The following is an 18,566-nucleotide window of genomic DNA, read 5'->3' on the forward strand; positions in this document are numbered from 1 at the left end:
ATGGATATTTTGGCCCTGGAGGGAGTGCAGAGGAGGTTTACTAGGCTGATGCCGGAGTTGAGGGGATTGAGCTATGAGGAGAGGCTGAATAAACTAGGCTTGTACTCGTTAGAGTTTAGAAGAATGAGGGGAGATCTCATTGAGACGTATAAGATGATGAATGGGATGGATAGGATAGAGGTGGAGAGACTCTTCCCGCTCAAAAAAGACAGTAGGACTAGGGGGCACAGCCTCAAGATAAAGGGGAGGCGGTTTAGAACGGAGTTGAGGAGGAACTTCTTCACTCAAAGGGTGGTGAATCTCTGGAATTCTCTGCCCGTTGAAGTGGTGGAGGCTGCCTCGCTAAATATTTTTAAGAAGCGGGTTGATGGGTTTTTGATAAGAGAGGGGATTAAGGGTTATGGGGAGAGGGCGGGAAAGTGGAACTGAGCCACAACAGATCAGCCATGATCTTATTGAATGGCGGGGCAGGCTCGAAGGGCTAGATGGCCTACTCCTGCTCCTATTTCTTATGTTCTTATTATGTTCAAAATAGTCACTGAGTTACTTTTTTTCAGAGTTTAAGTAACCTGATAGGCTGGAGGTGAATGTGAGTCGGGGTGTTACCATGGCAATGCAACATCTGTTCTCTCTTAACAGTATATTGTAGTAAAGCTGTGATAATTATTGTAGTTAGAAATATTGTAAAGTGATCTTGTAGTGAAATTTCTGGAACAAATGATTTCCTTTATCCAAGTCATTAATTTGCCCTGAAATTTTCTTCATAATAGGTGAATGAAAATTGCTACACAATCCTCGATGTTCCAAAGCTGGTTACAATACTTAGAATCCCTAAAGTGCATAAGTTAATTCAGCCCATCAAATCTACACCCACTTTCCAACAGAGGATCCCACCCAGGCCTTATCCCCCTAACCCCAAGTGTTTACCCCACTAATCTCCCAATCGGCACATCTTGGGGCAATTTATGGGCAATAAATGTTGTGATGTGGGTGTGCCGGCGTTGGACTGGCGTAAACACAGTAAAAAGTCTGACAACATCAGGTTTTAGTCCAACCGATTTATTTGATAATAGACTCACAAGCTTTCGGGGCTTGTGAGTCTATTATCAAATAAATCGGTTGGACTAAAACCTGGTGTTGTCAGACTTTTTACAATAAATGTTGGCCAGCCAGCGACGTCCATGTCCCATGAATGAGTTAAAAAAGTTTAGCACAGCCAATCCATCAATGTATGGACTGTAGGAGGAAACCAGAGCACCCGGAGGAAACCCACACAGATACAGGGAGAACATGCAGACTCCACACAGACAGTGACCCAAGCTGGGAATTGAACCCCAGTCCCTGGCGCTGTGAGGCAGCAGTGCTAACCACTGTGCCACCGTGCCATCCTTTACGTTCTCACAGTTTAGGATTTGATTATGGGAAGACAATTTCTACAGGAAGCTATCAGGAGGTAACATTGCTAATAGTGATGGAAATTCCCTATTCTGGAAAAAGGAGGAGATGGTGGTCTGATGGGAATGTCACTGGATTAGTAACCCAGAGGCCCAGCTTAATGCTCTGGGGACATGGGCTTAAATCTCACCATGGCACCTAAATTCATTTAATAAATCTGGAAATGAAAGCTAATCTCAGTGATGGTGACCAAGAAACTATCACCAATTGTTATAAAAACCCATCTGACTCACTAATGTCCGAATGGGGCCAGTGGAAATCTGCTGTCCTTTCCCGGTCTGGCCTGCACGTGACTCCAGACCCGCAGCACCGTGACTGAATCTCAACTCCCCTCCAACATGGTCTAGCGAGCCACTCCGTTCCAGGGCAACTAGGGATGGGCAACAAACGCTGGCTTCCCCTGCGATGCCCACATTCCATGAAAGAATTTTGTTACAAATCCTCTGAAGAAACTGCAGCACAACTGAGCTGCCTCCTGAATCTAGATGTTTCAGGCAATGTATGCGACAGTACGGCAGGCTTGTGTGAAACATTAGGAGATGGAAATGACCACTGGCTATCTCCGACCATTCTGGGTAGAGTGGGACACTTCTAAGTTCAATAACAACAAACTCCATTTGTAATTCCACGCCTGGAAATCATCATCATTTCCAAATGTTGGTATAAATGCCAAACTAACACACGCTCACACAAATATTCTGGGATAAGGATCTATTCTGGCCTGTACCCTCATCACTGTAATGTTAACACAGCTACAAGCACACTGATGTTATTCAGCAGCTTGTCATACATTTCTAACTCATAAACCTTTAAGAATCACCTAACCTTAATTCAAGGCTGCTGTTTATTGATGTCCAGCATTGGGGTGGCACAGTGGTTAGCGCTGCTGTCTCACAGTGCCAGGGACCCGGGTTCGGTTCCTGCCTTGGGCCACTGTCTGTGGGGAATCTGTACATTTTCCCTGCGACTTCCTGGGTTTCCTCCCACAGTCTGAAAGATGTGCTGGTTAGGGTGCATTGGCCGTACTAAATTCCCCCTCAGTGTACAGGCGCTGGAGTGTGGGTATTTCCACAATAACTTCATTGCAGTTTATGGATAACATTGGAATAGTTTAGGTTAGAGGGTCATTAGATTGGTTCCACTGGTCGGCGCAACATCGAGGGCCGAAGGGCCTGTACTGCGCCGGAATGTTCTATGTTCTATAAATGTAAGCCTACTTGTGACACTAATAAATAAACTTTAACTTTAAAACATACATAGAATCATAGAACCCTACAGTGCAGAAAGAGGCCCTTCGGCCCATCGAGTCTGCACCGAACACAATCCCACCCAGGTCCTACCCCCATATCCCTACATACTTTACCCGCTAATCCCTCTAACCTAAGCATCTCAGGACACTAAGGGGCAATTTTAGCATGGCCAATCAACCCAACCAGCACACCCCTGGACCGTGGGAGGAAACCGGAGCATCTGGGGGAAACCCACGCAGACACAAGGAGAACGTGCAAACCTCACACAGACAGCGACCCAAGACGGGAATCGAATCCAGCTCCCTGGAGCCGCGAAGCAGCAGTGCCAACCAGCGTACCACCCATCCCAGTAAAATAAACAACCCCCCATTTAAGCCATTTAAAGAGTAATAAAAGAGCTCCTAGAGATAACCCGGTACCAATGACATCAGTTAAGGCTGTGAGCTTCGGAGAGCATAATTAGAAAAAAAACTCTTAAAGGTATACCAATGTCACAGTAGAAACTGCCTGTTTAAAAATAAAATAGAACTGAGTGTTTTCTCTGCAAGCTTAAGTCTACCCATTCACATGACTGTCTCTGTCAATCAATCCAATCAAAACCCTTACCCTGAAACCGCAGGGGAAAATCAAAATAAACAAAAATGCACTAACTCAGGTTAACTACTAGTTAGAATCAATAATTAGCCTGCATTCTCAGTGTGTGAACTGCCTGGTGTAGACAAATTGCCACTGTGTAAAACAGAGCTGAATTCCAAACATACCTCTTAGAAAAATGATAAAAAATAGATTTCTTAAAGGCACAGTATCATCAGAGATTGGAAACGCTAACATGGCACCCGGAATATTCTCAACCTACACTTGGAGCAGATGAAATTGGACCTCGATTTAAACTCCCTGGAAATTACATGTATAACATGTGTATGTGTGTGTGTGCGTGTGAGAGTGTGTGTGCTTGTGCACGTGTGTGTGCGTATGCATGTGCGTGTGAGTGAGTGTGTACGTGCGCGCATGTGTGTGTGTAAGTCTTCGAGTTCTGCAGTAACAAGCATTGGGAGACTGAAAGGCCCTTATTCAAAGTGAACAGGTGACAAGACGGTACAGAGAATGCTGGAAATACTCAGGCTGGCAGTGACTGTGTTGAAAGAAACAGAGTTAACTCTCCATTCTGATAAAAGATCATTGACCTGACTCTGTTTCTCTCTCCACAGACACTGCTGGATCTGTTGGGTTATTTCCCAGCATGTTGCGAGTTGATTTCAGATTTGCAACCGCTGCAGTATTTGTGTTCTTTGTGTCACTCTCTGTGAAGAAGGCAGCAGCTGATAAATCTCTTTACCTGCACAAGAAGTTCCAGCTTCCTGTCGTCGAGGAGATGCACCTGACACCGACGCCCCTCCGTCATCTGAAAGAGAGCAGAAAGAAAAGAGTGTCAGGGCTGAACCACACAGAGGGCAGCGAGAGAGACAATACTGAGACACAGCGGCAGGAGTAACACAAACCCTCAGAGCTCCGACACACCAGCCAGCTCCAAATCCTCACCACAACATTGCTGTGATCATATTGGAGAAAGCTGGATCGTTCCACCACACAGTACAACTGCTGCCGGCTGAAGTATGCAGCTTTGGACTATAACACAGCCAGCAGAGAGAGAGTCTGGCACTCGTCCCCAAAGGAAATCCTTTGTAAAGCAGACTTCCTATAAATGTCAAACAGTCACCGCTGCACAATAAATTGGTCTGCAGTATTATGTTTTAATGCGAGGTGTAATGGCAGAACCTTCATATTCCTGCTCTCGCTGTAACGAAGCAGTTTGCCAGTCCAATTAAAATAGATACCAGCAAACCCTGCAGTGTTTGAATTCATTGGCCGCCCTGTAAAAGGCAGACTGGACCTGTACTGTCCGACCGCATTCAGATACAAGAAAAAATAAAGCTTCTGTATTTGAATTACCCGCACCGCATTCCCAGTAACCCACCATTCACACATCAACTGGGTGGTGGTGACTTGTTCCAGTTCACACACAGAGTTCACGCTGCTGTGGCAACTTGTATGTTGCAGTCCAGAGCTATGGGTAGTGGCGGGAGAGACGCCAATGTTCTTTCCGTCACATGGCTGACCAGGAATCCCTCCCGCTCTTACTGCCTGCCATCGCGAAGGGTTTACAAGTTGATAACAACCTGTCTGGTCAAGTTACGAGCAGACCTTCCATGTCCATCAAGTCCTACACTGGGATTTGAACCTACAGCTTCTGACTCAGGAGGAGGAGCACTAGGCAGTGGGCCACAAGGCCTCCTGCCAATTTGATAATCTCCACAACACTTCCAAACAATAGAACTGAAGTTCTCTCAGTGATGGCATCATGGGCTTGGCAATGTGTAATGTACAGGCAGGCCATGACCACAATATTGTGATGTGGGGTTCAGGGTTATGGCCCTGCACTTTAGCCCTAGAACCACGGAGGGAGAATCATTGGCCACGCTCGCTATGGCTGAGTGTCAGGCTACTGGGAAGTTTGTTTTTGGACAACATTGGATTGGATTTGGCTGAGGATTCCATCGCCAAGTGGAACAGTCTATTCCAGATTGCTAAATGAGAAATGTTCAACTGGACAAAGCCCAAAAACTGTACAACAAAATTTATATCATGGAATCCCTACAGTGCAGAAGGAGGCCATTCAGCCCATCGAAGCTGCACCAACAACAATTTCACCCAGGCCCAATCCCTTGTACTCACCCAGCTAATCCCCTAACAGACAACTGAACATGGCCAATCCACCTAACCCGCACATCTCTGAAGTGTGGGAAGAAACTGGAGCACCCGGAGGAAACCCACACAGAGATGGGGAGAATGTGCAAACTCCACGCAGACAGTCACCCGTGGCCGGAATCGAACCCGGGTCTCTGGTGCTGTGAGGCAGCAGTGCTAACCACTGTGCCACCGTGCCATTCCTGCCTCCATTTATTTAGTAAATAAAGACACCAAACACATCAGCTGGGTTCTATTTACTGTGTATCTGTAACAAATTACATTTCTCCTCTTTACCTAATTGCTTAAGGTGAAGACCACTACTCTGTGGCTTCCACAAGAAAATGGGCAGAAAGTGACCTCTAAAACGCTGGCCTAGGAACAGGCCATTGAATTTGTGTAATGGTAACACTTGACTTTCATAGTGACTCTCGTTCTGGGTCTTATAAATTTTGGCCATGTCTTCGCAATGATCCAAAAAGCATTCTGTGTAAAGCCTTCACAATCTAATTTAGTGTGCTTTAAGGTAAAGTGGAACTGCAGATTCCTTCTCTTGTTCTGAAGAGAGAGCAGCCAATCCTTTGGAAACATGGCGACAGCTCAAACAAAATTTATCAAGCAGATTGGGAGAGACTGGATTCGAATCTACCAAAGTTTCTAGGACAGAAGATAACAAAGGAAGTCTTTGTTCCTTGTTGTCAAGTCAAAACCTCCCCACCACCCCTGTATTCCGCTCCCCCTCCCCCCTGCTCCTCTCCCCCCGCACTCCACTCCATTCCCCACCCCCCCATCAAACCTTTCAAATCCCTGAGATCAAGAGTTGTTATAATTCTTGCTATTGGTTTGATTTTCACTAGTCTTGAGTGGTGTACTGTGTACAATGCAATGCATGACTTAAGTCAATTCACAGTTTCAAATCAAACAGAAGGTCCCAGTTTCAGTCAAACACTCTGCCTAAATATTTACTCAATGTTCTTCAGAGTGTTTCATCAAAAGGCAGAAACTAAGTTTGCACAGGGACTGTTTTCAAGCTGTGATACCAACCATACAACTCGCCATCTCCTTCACCATTTCTCTTATTCCTCGATGTTTGACACTATTTGACAGCTGAACCCAGCCATCAATTACACTGAGCGCAAAAGCAGGGAAGTTTCGCTGAATTTTAGAAAGATGTGGTTAGGCCACAAATAGAGTGTCACATCCTGTTCTCTTCACCATACTTTAGGAAAGATGTAAAGGTGCCTGAGAGGATGCAGAGGACATTGACCACAGTGGACCCACATATACACACTGACAAACAAACTTGGAGTCAGGTTAGATCATTTAGTTCCATGAACCTACTCCGCCATTCACAGAATCATAGAATCATACAGTGCAGAAGAGGCCCTTCAGCCCATCGAGTCCATACCAACACATTAGAATCACCTGAATTCCCATCTAGTCCCACCTGCCAGCACTTGGCCCATAGCCCTGAATGTTACGCTGTGCCAAGTGCTCATCCAGGTACTTTTTAAAGGATGTGAGGCATCCCACCTCCCCCCACCCTCCCAGACAGCGCATTCCAGACCGTCACCACCCTCTGGGTAAAACAGCTTTTCCTCACATTCCCCCCTAAACCTCCTGCCCCTCACCTCGAACCGATGTCCCCTTGTGACTGACCCTTCAATTAAGGGGAACAGCTGCTCCCGATCCACTCTGTCAATGGCCCTCATAATCTTATACACCTCGATCAGGTCACCGCTCAGTCTTCTCTGCTCCAACAAAAACAAGCCAAGCCTATCCAACCTCTCTTCATAACTTAAATGTTCCGTCCCAGGCAGCATTCTGGTAAATCTCCTCTGCACCCCCTCCACAGCAATCACATCCTTCCTATAATGTGGCGACCAGAACTGCTCACAGTACAATAACTGTGGCCTCACCAAAGATCTACACAACTCCAACATGCTTTCACTGCTTTTATAATCATTCAATAATATGGCTGATCTGATTGAGGCCCCAACTCCACTTTCCTGTCTACTGCCAATGCCCTTTGACCCCCTTCAGGAACACCCAAGTATCTGTCCACCTCTGTTTTAAAAAGATTCCACGATCTGCTGCTGTCCAGGAACCAAAGTACCACAAACCCACCACCCTCAGGGAAAAAAAATCTCCTCCTCTCCGTCTTAAATGGCAGACACCCCCACCACCCACATTTTCAAACATTCCCCCTCATTCTGGTCTCTCCAACAAGGGGAGATATCTCAGAATCCACTCTGTCAAATCTCCTCAGGATCTTAAATGTTTCAATAAGTCTACCTCTCAATCTTCGAATGGACACAGAACCAACCTTTCCTCAAAGACAAGTCCTTCATCCCGGGAAATCGGCTGAATAAACCTTCTCTGAATTGCTTCCAAAGCATTTACCTCCTTTTTTAAAACAAGGTGACCAAAATGGTGCATAGTACATTAAGCGTGGTCTCACCAACTGCACGACTGTAGCAAAACATCTCTACTTTTATCTGCCATTCCCCTTGCAATAAAGAACATTTCATTTACCTTCTTGCTACATCTGTACACAAACTTTTTGTGATTCATGTACAGGATGTCCAGATCCATCAAGAGTCCTACAATCTCCCTTACTTTAAATAGCTTGCTGCTTTTCTATTCCTGCAGCCAAAGTGGACAAATTCACATTTCCCTACATTCTTCCCGCCTACCAGACTTTGGCTCACTCACTGAACCCTCTGTACGTCCCATTCAGACCCCCCCGGGCAGGATTTCCCAGCTGTGCTCACCCCATAACCAAAATATCCAGCCTGAGGTCAATGGACCTTTGCATAGTCCACCTCCCGTCCGTCACAATTCCCATGGCGGGTGGGATTGGAATGTGCCCCCCCCACAACCCCCAACCCTGTAATGTCCTATTGGGAAGTTACTTTTCTATCTACCTTTGTGTCATCACGGATGGCGGAGTGCAGCAGAGGGGGTGGAGGGGGGGTGTTTCCAGCTACAGCTGGAGAAGCTAGGACTGTTCCCCTTGGAGCAATGAAGGCTGGGTGGCATGGTAGCACAGTGGGTTAGCACTGCTGCTTCACAGCTCCAAGGACCTGGGTTCGATTCCCGGCTCGGGTCACTGTCTGTGTGCACATTCTCCTCGTGTCTGCGTGGGTTTCCTCCGGGTACTCTGGTTTCCTCCCACAATCCAAAGATGTGCGGGTTAGGTTGATTGACTGTGCGACGAAATTGCCCCTTAGTGTCCAGGGCTGTGTAGATTAGAGGGATTAGTGGGTATAATATGTAGGAATATGAGGGTAGGGCCTGGGTGGGATTGTGTTCGGTGCAGACTCGATGGGCTGAAGGGCCTCCTTCTGCATTGTAGGGTTCTGTGATTCTTATCTGATGGAGGTGGACGATCTAATGATGTGTGGAAAACATGACCTCACCTCCCCTAACAAGAGTTAGTCAAAGCATGAATTTGCAAAGCAATGTGTTTTTACAGGATTAGCTTGCAGACCATGAAGGTACAAACAAACAAGAGCTTTATTGGAACGGTGTTTACTCCACCGGCTGTTCGGATAGACTGTCTGTTTATCCCTGCAAAGGGCCAATGACATCATCAGGATGTCACGTGATCGGTTCCCATGTTCCAACTGGGAATAATGGGAACACAAAACAGCTTCAACCACAAGACGGGAATCAAACCGGGGGCAGTGTGAGAGACTCGGTTAGGTTCTTCACCCCTTACAGCAGAGGAAATTCCTGAGGGAGGTGGGGGTTTGGAACTCACTGTCCGAGGGGGTGATGGTGGCAGAAACCCACATAACATTCAAAAGCTACCTGGATACGCTTGTGAAGTGTGGTAACGTACAAGACTGCGGACCAATCCCTGGAAACTGGATAAAAGTAAAATACTGCGGGTGCTGGAATCTTGAAACGAAAAGAGAAAATACTGGAAAATCTCAGCAGGCCTGACAACATCTGTGAGGAGAGAATACAGCCAATGTTTCCAGTCAGGATGACCCTTCATCATCCAGAGTTATAACACTGGCTCTATTCTCCCCCTACAGATGCTGTCAGACCTGCCGAGATTTTCCAGTACTTCCTGGTTTTGTTCCAGCTGGACAGTGGGACTAGGCTGCATGGATGACTCCTTTTCAGCCAACCTAGACCAGATGGGTGGAATGGCCTCCCTCCTTGTTGTAAACATCTAAGATTTGGCGACCAGCTGAATGCTCCATAGGACCAGGTGACCCACGTGTACAAGTGAAGTTCTAACCACAAGATAGACACCAGCAACTCAGTCTCATTCTTCCTCCTCTGGAGATGAGGAAGTGACAGGATCTCCATCCCAGAATCTACTGACTCCACAGGATCCCATTAGGCTCTCCATCCTACCCACAGATCAATAGAGTCATAGAATCCCTACAGTGCAGAAGGAGCCATTCAGCCCATCAACTCTGTACTGACCACAATCCCACCCAGACCCTATTCCTATAACCCCACACATTTACCCTGCTAATCCCCTGGCACGAGGGGTAATCAACCTGACTTGCACATCTTTGGACTGTGGGATGAAACTGGAGCACCCACAGGAAACCCACACAGATATGGGGAGAATGTGCAAACCGCACACAGACAATCACCGGAACCTGGGTCCCTAGCGCTGTGAGGCAGCAGAGCTAACCACTGTGCTGCCTCCACTCCACATATTGATCACTGCTGATCTTGCTGTTGCCGGAATGTCCGGAATATTAATTTCTGGAGATTCCAGGACAACCCAGGAGCTGTGGAAACTGGAAGATAAATCCATGTATCATCTCAAGTTGGAGGGCCTTGAACAGGTGGTTTCATGAGATTTTAATATCCCTACAAAAAAATCCCACCAATAATAATGAACTTTCCAACACGCAGCAACATGAGTTACACCTAATTAATAAAGTTCTTCAAATCAAATAAACAGAACACTCCAGCTCATCAACTCCCTGGACATTCCACCTTGAGAGTTTGGAATAGGATGTTTGATGCACTCTTCAGCATCTTTCCCTTTGATATTTTTACAGAGGGGAATTAACCCAGTTTAAATTAAATGGATTAATTCCGCTTTTGAAAATGCACGGATAGCAGCTTCAGACTAAAGCACAAAGCAATTTTAAACTGCTCAGCATCCTTCAAGTTTCACCATCTGGTCACACCGTCTACGTCAGCACACTGAGCAATAAAAGATTCTTAAACCTTTCCGGCCTTGACAACCGTGGTGATTGTCCCTTTAAGGGCAACACAGCAGAAGAGGTTCACCTGGTCTGTAGAGTGGAGATGCCGGTGTGGGACTGGGGGGTGGGCACAGTCACAACACCAGGTTAAAGCCCAACAGGTCTATTTGGTAGCACGAGCTTTCGGAGCGCTGCTCCTTCATCAGGTCGGCGGGACTGGGAGTGATCACCCCAAGGGGTGGAGTCCCCTCTTAGGCAGAAGACATGTAGGGGCTGAGGCAATGAGGGATGGGGGGATGCTCTGTACAGCTTTTCCTTATTAATAAGTGCCCTTTGTGTTCCCGATGTGCATTATTACAACAATGGAACTTCTGTAATGATAAAGAACATTCTTCCTTTGTTCTGCCCTAAATTCAGTTTCATCTCTGGATGCAATCACATAAGAGAGAGAACCTTCCGGCAATTAGATTTTAAAATCCCCCTCACCCCCAGTTAGCACACTCTGCCACAGCTAGAATGCTGCTTTTGCCAACACTGTCTTTTTTCAATAAACAGTCCTCATTATCCCCCCTCCCCTCCACCTCCCCAAGTATCTTCACACGCAAAGCACACACAGACCACAAAATGAGACTGTTCAAACACACATAAACATCACACCAGCTAGGCCTCAGGCTCTGAGGCTGTATCCAGCTCATTGTGTCCCATTCTGTGGAAAGCAGGCACAGCCATACTCCATGTGCAGGGAGCTTCACAGCACCGGCTCAGTCTGAAGCAGCTTCCTAGCCCTCTGAGCATCAGTGGGGGGTGCTCCCTGTCTGTAGTCCAAAGCACCGGTACACTCTCCACCCTCTGCAGAGCACACTCATCACAAGCACTCGAACACAGTGAAGAAATATCTCGCCTAACATACCATTGGAGAACCAGCAAGAGCAGCTGACTTCTGATGGGCTCTGTCAGGCTGGCTGGAGACGACGGACGGCTCACGTGCAGGCAAAAACAGACTTGGAGAGACAGAGGCTGGGGGAGGGTAGACGAGAGAGCGAGAGAGAGAGAGGGGAGAGAGGGAGAGCTGCATCCAGCTTAAGACGTCAGGTCATGTGAAACTCAGGAACCTTGGACACAGCAGGAGAGTGTACTCAGCTGGTGAGAGAAGTAAAGCATAACTCAGCCACATCTGGCCCACAGGAAGATAGATTTAAGGCAGGAAAGAAAAGGCTTATTTAAAAACACAACAGCACATTTAACAAACTGCAACACTCTTCCCCAAACCTGTGCCAAAAAAACCCCTCTGACTGCAGATGGTGAAGGAGATGGTCAGGAAGGCAATATATAGAAGCACCAACCACTAGCAGACAGGGATTAATTCTGAATTTATTATTATAGATATTGGGATGTTCTCCCTGATACAGAGCCCTGATAGAGTGGAAATGGAATGTCTGTTTTAAGTTTATTTATTCGTGTCACAAGTAGGCTGACATTAACACTGCAATGAAGTTACAGTGAAAATTCGCCAGTGCAGGAAGAGGCCATTCGGCCCCTCGAGGGAGAATTTAACATGGTCATTGCACCCTAATCAGCACGTCTTTCGGATTGTGGGAGGAAACCAGAGCACGCACAGAAAACCCACGCAGACCCGGGGAGAATGTGCCAACTCCACACAGACAGTAACCCAAGCCGGGAGTCGAACCCGGATCCCTGACGCTGTGAGGCAGCAAGGCTAAGCACTGTGCCAACATCTTGCCTAGGATCCTGAACTCCCTCCTATCCCACCCTGCAGGTACTGACTCACGATGTTATATAGACCCACGTATGCATTGGTAGTTTGCCCAAGTAATGTCGGAGATGGGATGTGAACCCTCACTGTGAGTTTTGTAACTATCCGCACTGCCCTCATTTAGTTGCTGTGTCAATTGTGGTCAGCATTCCCACCTCCCAGGCCACAGGCTGTGGGTCTGAGACCCAGGTCAGAAACCTGGGTCAGAAATCAAGGTCGACACTACACTGCTGTACCGAGGGAGTGCTGCACAGTCGGAGGTGCTGCCTATTGGAAAGGCATTAAAATAAAGCCCGGGCTGGAGTTTCTAATTTTGGATCAGGATTCAGGTTGCCAGTTCCGGGTTCCAACCACCCCTGTTGTAGACAGTGAGGATGGATGTTACAGTTTACAGAGGGACATAGATAAGCTGCAGAGTTGGGCTGAGGGGTGGCAAATGGAGTTTAATGCAGAAAAGTGTGAGGTGATTCACTTTGGTAAGAGTAACAGGAGTACAGAATATAGGGCTAATGGAAGGACTCTTGGTAGTGTAGACGAGCAGAGATCTTGGTGTACATGTGCATAGATCCCTGAGTGTTGGCACCCAGGTTGATAAGGTTGTTAAGAAGGCGTACAGTGTGTTAGCTTTTATTGGTAGAGGGACTGAATTTCGGAGCCGTGAGGTCATGTTGCAACTGTACAAAACTCTGGTGCGGCCGCACTTGGAGTATTGCGTACAGTTCTGGTCGTCGCATTATAAGAAGGATGTGGAGGCATTGGAAAGGGTGCAGAGAAGGTTTACCAGGATGTTGCCTGGTATGGTGGGAAGGTCTTATGAGGAAAGGCTGAGGGACTTGAGGTTATTTTCATTAGAAAGAAGAAGGTTAAGAAGTGACCTAATTGAGGCATACAAGATGATCAGAGGATTGGATAGGGTGGATAGTGAGAGCCTTTTTCCTCGGATGGTGATGGCTAACACGAGGGGACATAGCTTTAAATTAAGGGGTGGTGATTATAGGACGGATGTCAGAGGTAGGTTCTTTACTCAGAGGGTAGTAAAGGCGTGGAATGCCCTGCCTGCAGCAGTTGTGGACTCGCCAACTTTAAGGGCGTTCAAATGGTCAGTGGATAGGCATATGGATAACATTGGAATAGTTTAGGTTAGAGGGTCATTAGATTGGTTCCACTGGTCGGCGCAACATCGAGGGCCGAAGGGCCTGTACTGCACTGTAATGTTCTATGTTCTCACCATCCCTTCCACCCCTAACCGACCCCTCACCCCTCCTCAAGTGTGCAGGGCCATGGAGAGAAGGCAGGGGAGTGGAGTGAGGTGAATGGCTTATGAAAAGGGCTGGCACAGACACAATGGGCCAAATGGCCTCCTTCTGTGCTCTAACAATTCTGTGAATCTGACAGCAGATGCGTTCTGCTGAAGTACACTGCAGCGATTCCACCCATACAGTTTAATCTAAATCTCACTGACTCCTTGTGCCAGGTTTCGATCCTGTCTCACAGATCACAACTGCGCTGCAGTGGGGGGGGGCGCGGGGGCAGGGGGTCGGTCAGGTTAAGAGGAAAGAAAGTCAGACCTACTGCCCTCGATCTAATTGGTGCCCTCAATGTTCCAGTGATTGTTCTATCTTGTGCATGAGGTAATGTAAAACCACAATTAACACAGCGAGCTTCAGACCCCTCACCGAGAAAGTTCATCCAAAATACAGAGAAAGGTACATTTTGTTGTCTAGATCTCGGCAGTATCCCAGACAGGATGCCACATTCCCCCCAAGGGGCTTTGACTTAATACCCTGTCAAAATAGCAGGGTATAATTATTGCTGCTGTTTCACATCTCAATCTCACCATTTGTCACTGCAGGTGACTCCAGGCTCAATCCAATTTACCAACCTGTCACATTAACGGTTTGCACAGACAAAGTGTTTCATTGGCTGGGTTAGGTACAGCCTTGATCGATTTTGGAGGTGTGTAAATTTCCGATTGCCAGAACACTCAAGCACGCAGCGAGTATTCCAAACAAGAGGTCAAATCTACTCACTTCTACTGCCAAAGCCTCCAGCCTGACGGGCCAAGCGCTGGGGTTGGTGCAGTCAGATGTTTGTTAGCTGGCATGGACGCGATGGGCAGAATGGTCTCCTTCTGTGAAATGTTCATGAATCTCTGAGTCAGGGGAGAGCCTGTGTCTGGCTGCCTGTGTGCTTTGACTGTGATATCAGGAGGAACTCTCCACGTTATAGCAGCACGGTGGCACAGTGGTTAGCACTGCTGCCTCACGGCGCCAGGGACCTGGGTTCGATTCCCAGCATGAATCACTGTCTATGTGAAGTCTGCATATTCTCCCCGTGTCTGCGTGGGTTTCCTCCGGGTGCTCTGGTTTCCTCCCAGTCTGAAAGGCGTGCTGGTTAGGGTGCACTGGCCGTGTAAATTCTCCCTCGGTGTACCCGAACAGGCACCAAAGTGTGGTGACTAGAAGACTTTGACAGTAACTTCCTTGCAATGTTAATGTAAGCCCACTTGTGACACTAATAAATAAACTTTAAACTTAAGGCAATAATACACAAAAATCACACCTTGCTGGGTTTGATCGAATTGACTCTTCCCCCCAAGAGTCACAATAAATCCAGCTTTTACACGGTAAGCCAGTCTCCCTGAGGGGGGCCACGAACTTGTGGTGGGTCCTTATTACCTTCCAACGCCCATCCACAAATGGAGAAACTGCTAGATCAGTTTTCAATCTGAAATTGATAGGTTTTTGTTATTCAAAATTATTAATGGATATAGGGCTAGAGCCAGTGTGTGAAGAAAGGTTGCAGATCACCCAGGATGTAGCTCGGTGAAGATTTATAATGCACCCCCTGGGATGTTTTGTTATGTCGGTGGCGCTATATAAATTCAATTTGCTGTTGCTGAGTTCAATGAACGGCGGAACAGAAACATAGAAACTAGAAGCAGGAGGCGGCCATTTGGCCCTTTGACCCTGCTCCACCATTCATCTTGATCATGGTTGATCATTGAATTCAATATCCTAATCCCCCCTTCCTCCCGTATCCCTTTAGCCTCAAGAACGAGATCTAATTTCTTACTGAAATCACACAACGTTTTGGCCTCAACTACATTTGGTGGTCGTGAATTCCACACATTCACCATCCTCTGGGTGAAGAAGGTTCAAAGGGGCTGAATGGTCTCCATGACGCTGACATAAGAACATAAGAACATAAGAAATAGGAGCAGGAGTAGGCCATCTAGCCCCTCGAGCCTGCCCCGCCATTCAATAAGATCATGGCTGATCTGTCTTGGCTCAGTTCCACTTTCCCGCCCTCTCCCCATAACCCCTAATCCCCTCTCTCATCAAGAACCCATCAACCCGCTTCTTAAAAATATTTAGCGAGGCAGCCTCCACCACTTCAACGGGCAGAGAATTCCAGAGATTCACCACCCTTTGAGTGAAGAAGTTCCTCCTCAACTCCGTTCTAAACCGCCTTCTTCATGTGACATGTGAATACACCAAATCTCTTTGCAACAACTCCAATCACATACTTCTAATATCACCTTAGCGGTTTCTCACTATAACCTGACCAGAACTGAACTCTGGAAGTTTCAGTGTCCTGTGCATTGTGACTCATCTTCACTTTGTCAAGCTTTTCTCTTGCTTTACTGCTGATTTTCTTTTATTCATTCATGGGATGTGGGTAACGCTGGCTGGGCCAGCATTTATTGCCCATTCCTGAGGGCAGTTAGGAGTCAACCACATTGCCGTGGATCTGGAGTCACGTAGAGGTCATAGAGGTTTACAGCACAGGAACAGGCCCTTCAGCCCATCCTGTCCATGCCTGCCTTTCTTTTTTAAAATCCCTAAGATAATCCCAATTGCCCGTGTTTGCCCCATATCCCTCTATACCCATCGTACCCATGTAACTGCCTAAAGGCTTTTAAAAAGACAAAATTGTACCCACCTCTACTACTACCTCTGGCAGCTTGTTCCAGACACTCACCACCCTCTGTGTGAAAAAATTGCTCCTCTGGTCACTTCTGTATCTCTCCCCTCTCACCTTAAATTTATGCTCTCCAGTTTTAGACTCCCCTATCTTTGGGAAAAGATATTGACCATCTAGCTTATCTGTGCCCCTCATTATTTTATAGACCTCTATAAGATCACCCCTCAGCCTCCCACGCTCCAGAGAAAAAAGTCCCTGTCTTTCCAGCCTCTCCTTATAACTCAATCCATCAAATCCCACGCTCCAGAGAAAAAAGTCCCTGTCTTTCCAGCCTCTCCTTATAACTCAATCCATCAAATCCCGGTAGCATCCTAGTAAATCTTTTCTGCACTCTTTCTAGTTTAATAATATCCTTTCTATATAGGATGACCAGAATTGCACACAGTATTCCAAGTGTGGCCTTACCAATGTCTTATACAGCTTCAACAAGACATTCCAACTCCTGTATTCAATGTTCTGACTGATGAAACCAAACATGCCGAATGCTTTCTTCACCACTCTGTCCATCTGTGACTCCACTTTCAAGGAGTTTTGAACACATACCCCTAGATCTCTTTTTTCTGTAACTCTCCCCACTGCCCTACCATAAACAGAGTCAGTCCTGCCCTGGTTCAGTCTACCAAAATGCATCACCTTGTGTTTATGTAAATTAAACTCTGCCATTCGTCAGCCCACTGGCCCAATTGATCAAGATCCTGTTGCATTCGGAGATAACTTTCTTCATTATCCATCTTGCCACCAATCGTGGTGTCATCTGCAAATTTACTAACCATGCCTCCAATATTCTCATCCAAGTCATTAATACAAATGACAAATAACAGTGGGCCCAGCACTGATCCCTGGGGCACACCGCTGGTCACAGGCCTCCAGTTTGAAAAACAACCCTCTTACAACCACCCTCTGGCTTCTGTCAACCTGTAAATATGAAGGGCAGACCAGGTAAGGATGGCAGATTTCCTTTCCTAAAGGGCATTAGTGAACCGGATGGGTTTTTACAATAATCAGCAATGGTTACATCATCATCTGTAGACTTCCAGTTCCACATTTTTATTGAATTTCACCATCTGCCGTGGTGGGATTCAACCCTGGGTTCCCAGAACATTACCCTGGGTCCTGATTACTGGTCCAGTGACAGTACCACTGCCTCCCCACAGGCTGAGGGAAGCTAACCCTTGTTCTAGGAGCGTGTTCAAACACTAACTCATAAGATGTGTTGTAGACTGTGGGGAAATCCTATCAGAAATTACCCTGTGTCAGAGTGAAACATGAAAATGACTGTCCCATTTGTTAACGAGCAACTATTTCCGCAAAATCCTCTTCACGGTCTGTACGCCTCTTTCTGTAGCACCATTCATTGCTGGGTGATGTGAGTAAAAGGTATACGCAGGGTTAAAGTGTGACTGAGTATGGTACCACCCATACAGTCATGTAAGAAGGCACAGGACCCAGAGTGTGGGCCAGTGTGGTGTTGAGTACAGACACGTGAAGATAGCGACATGGATATAGTTTCTTGCCTGAACCCATTACTGTACATACGCATATCGTTATTAGTAGTTAATAAAGACTTACTGTTAATATTCAGACTTCCTTAACAGACACATTCTGTAACCAGCATCATTACTGCAGGTAATATGGTGATATTAGAGTGTGTCTGACCCCATTCTTACTCAGAAGTGTTTTAAACTATTCTGATGTAAAATGTGGGCCATGATCCAACACCAATACCTCTGGCAACCCATAAATTGCAAATCAACTCCTCAGAACCTCACAGCTTTGGCACTTGTGAAACTGGGCATTAACTCAACATTCATTCCCTTACAATGGCTGCTAACCAGAACAAGGTACTCTTTCCCTCCCACTTCCTCAGTCAGGAAGGACTCATTCCCATGGTTTTCTTGGAGAAGCTACGACATCTTCTCCGGAGCTTTCAACATGTCATCGATGAAGATGAACATCTCACCAAGACCATCCCCACACCCCACTTCTTGCCTTCAAACAGACCATTGTCCACAGCAAACTACCCAGCCTTCAGGAGAACAGTGACCACGACACCACACAACCCTGCCACAACAACCTCTGCAAGACATGCCGGATCATCGACATGGGTAACATCATCTCATGTGAAAACATCATCCACCAAGTACACGGTATATATTCCTGCAACTC

General features: G+C 46.7%; 1 protein-coding gene across 7 annotated transcripts in view; it reads right to left on the minus strand.

Annotated features, from left to right (window-relative positions):
• The window catches only part of frmd4a (FERM domain containing 4A), a 613,918-nt gene that overhangs the window by 251,181 nt on the left and 344,171 nt on the right, over positions 1-18,566 (minus strand). For 6 of the 7 annotated variants that reach the window (XM_080207761.1, XM_080207763.1, XM_080207759.1 and 3 more), the window contains exon 2: positions 4,042-4,107. In XM_080207761.1, coding sequence (XP_080063887.1) covers positions 4,042-4,107 — 66 coding nt within the window. Of the gene's footprint in view, positions 1-4,041; positions 4,108-11,549; positions 11,650-18,566 lie in introns of those variants that run through there. The other variant, XM_080207762.1, reaches the window with a different exon arrangement.

The sequence above is a fragment of the Carcharhinus amblyrhynchos genome, chromosome 19 (genome assembly GCF_965287045.1).
Source record: "Carcharhinus amblyrhynchos chromosome 19, sCarAmb.v2.hapA, whole genome shotgun sequence".
Classification (NCBI taxonomy): Eukaryota; Metazoa; Chordata; class Chondrichthyes; order Carcharhiniformes; family Carcharhinidae; genus Carcharhinus; species Carcharhinus amblyrhynchos.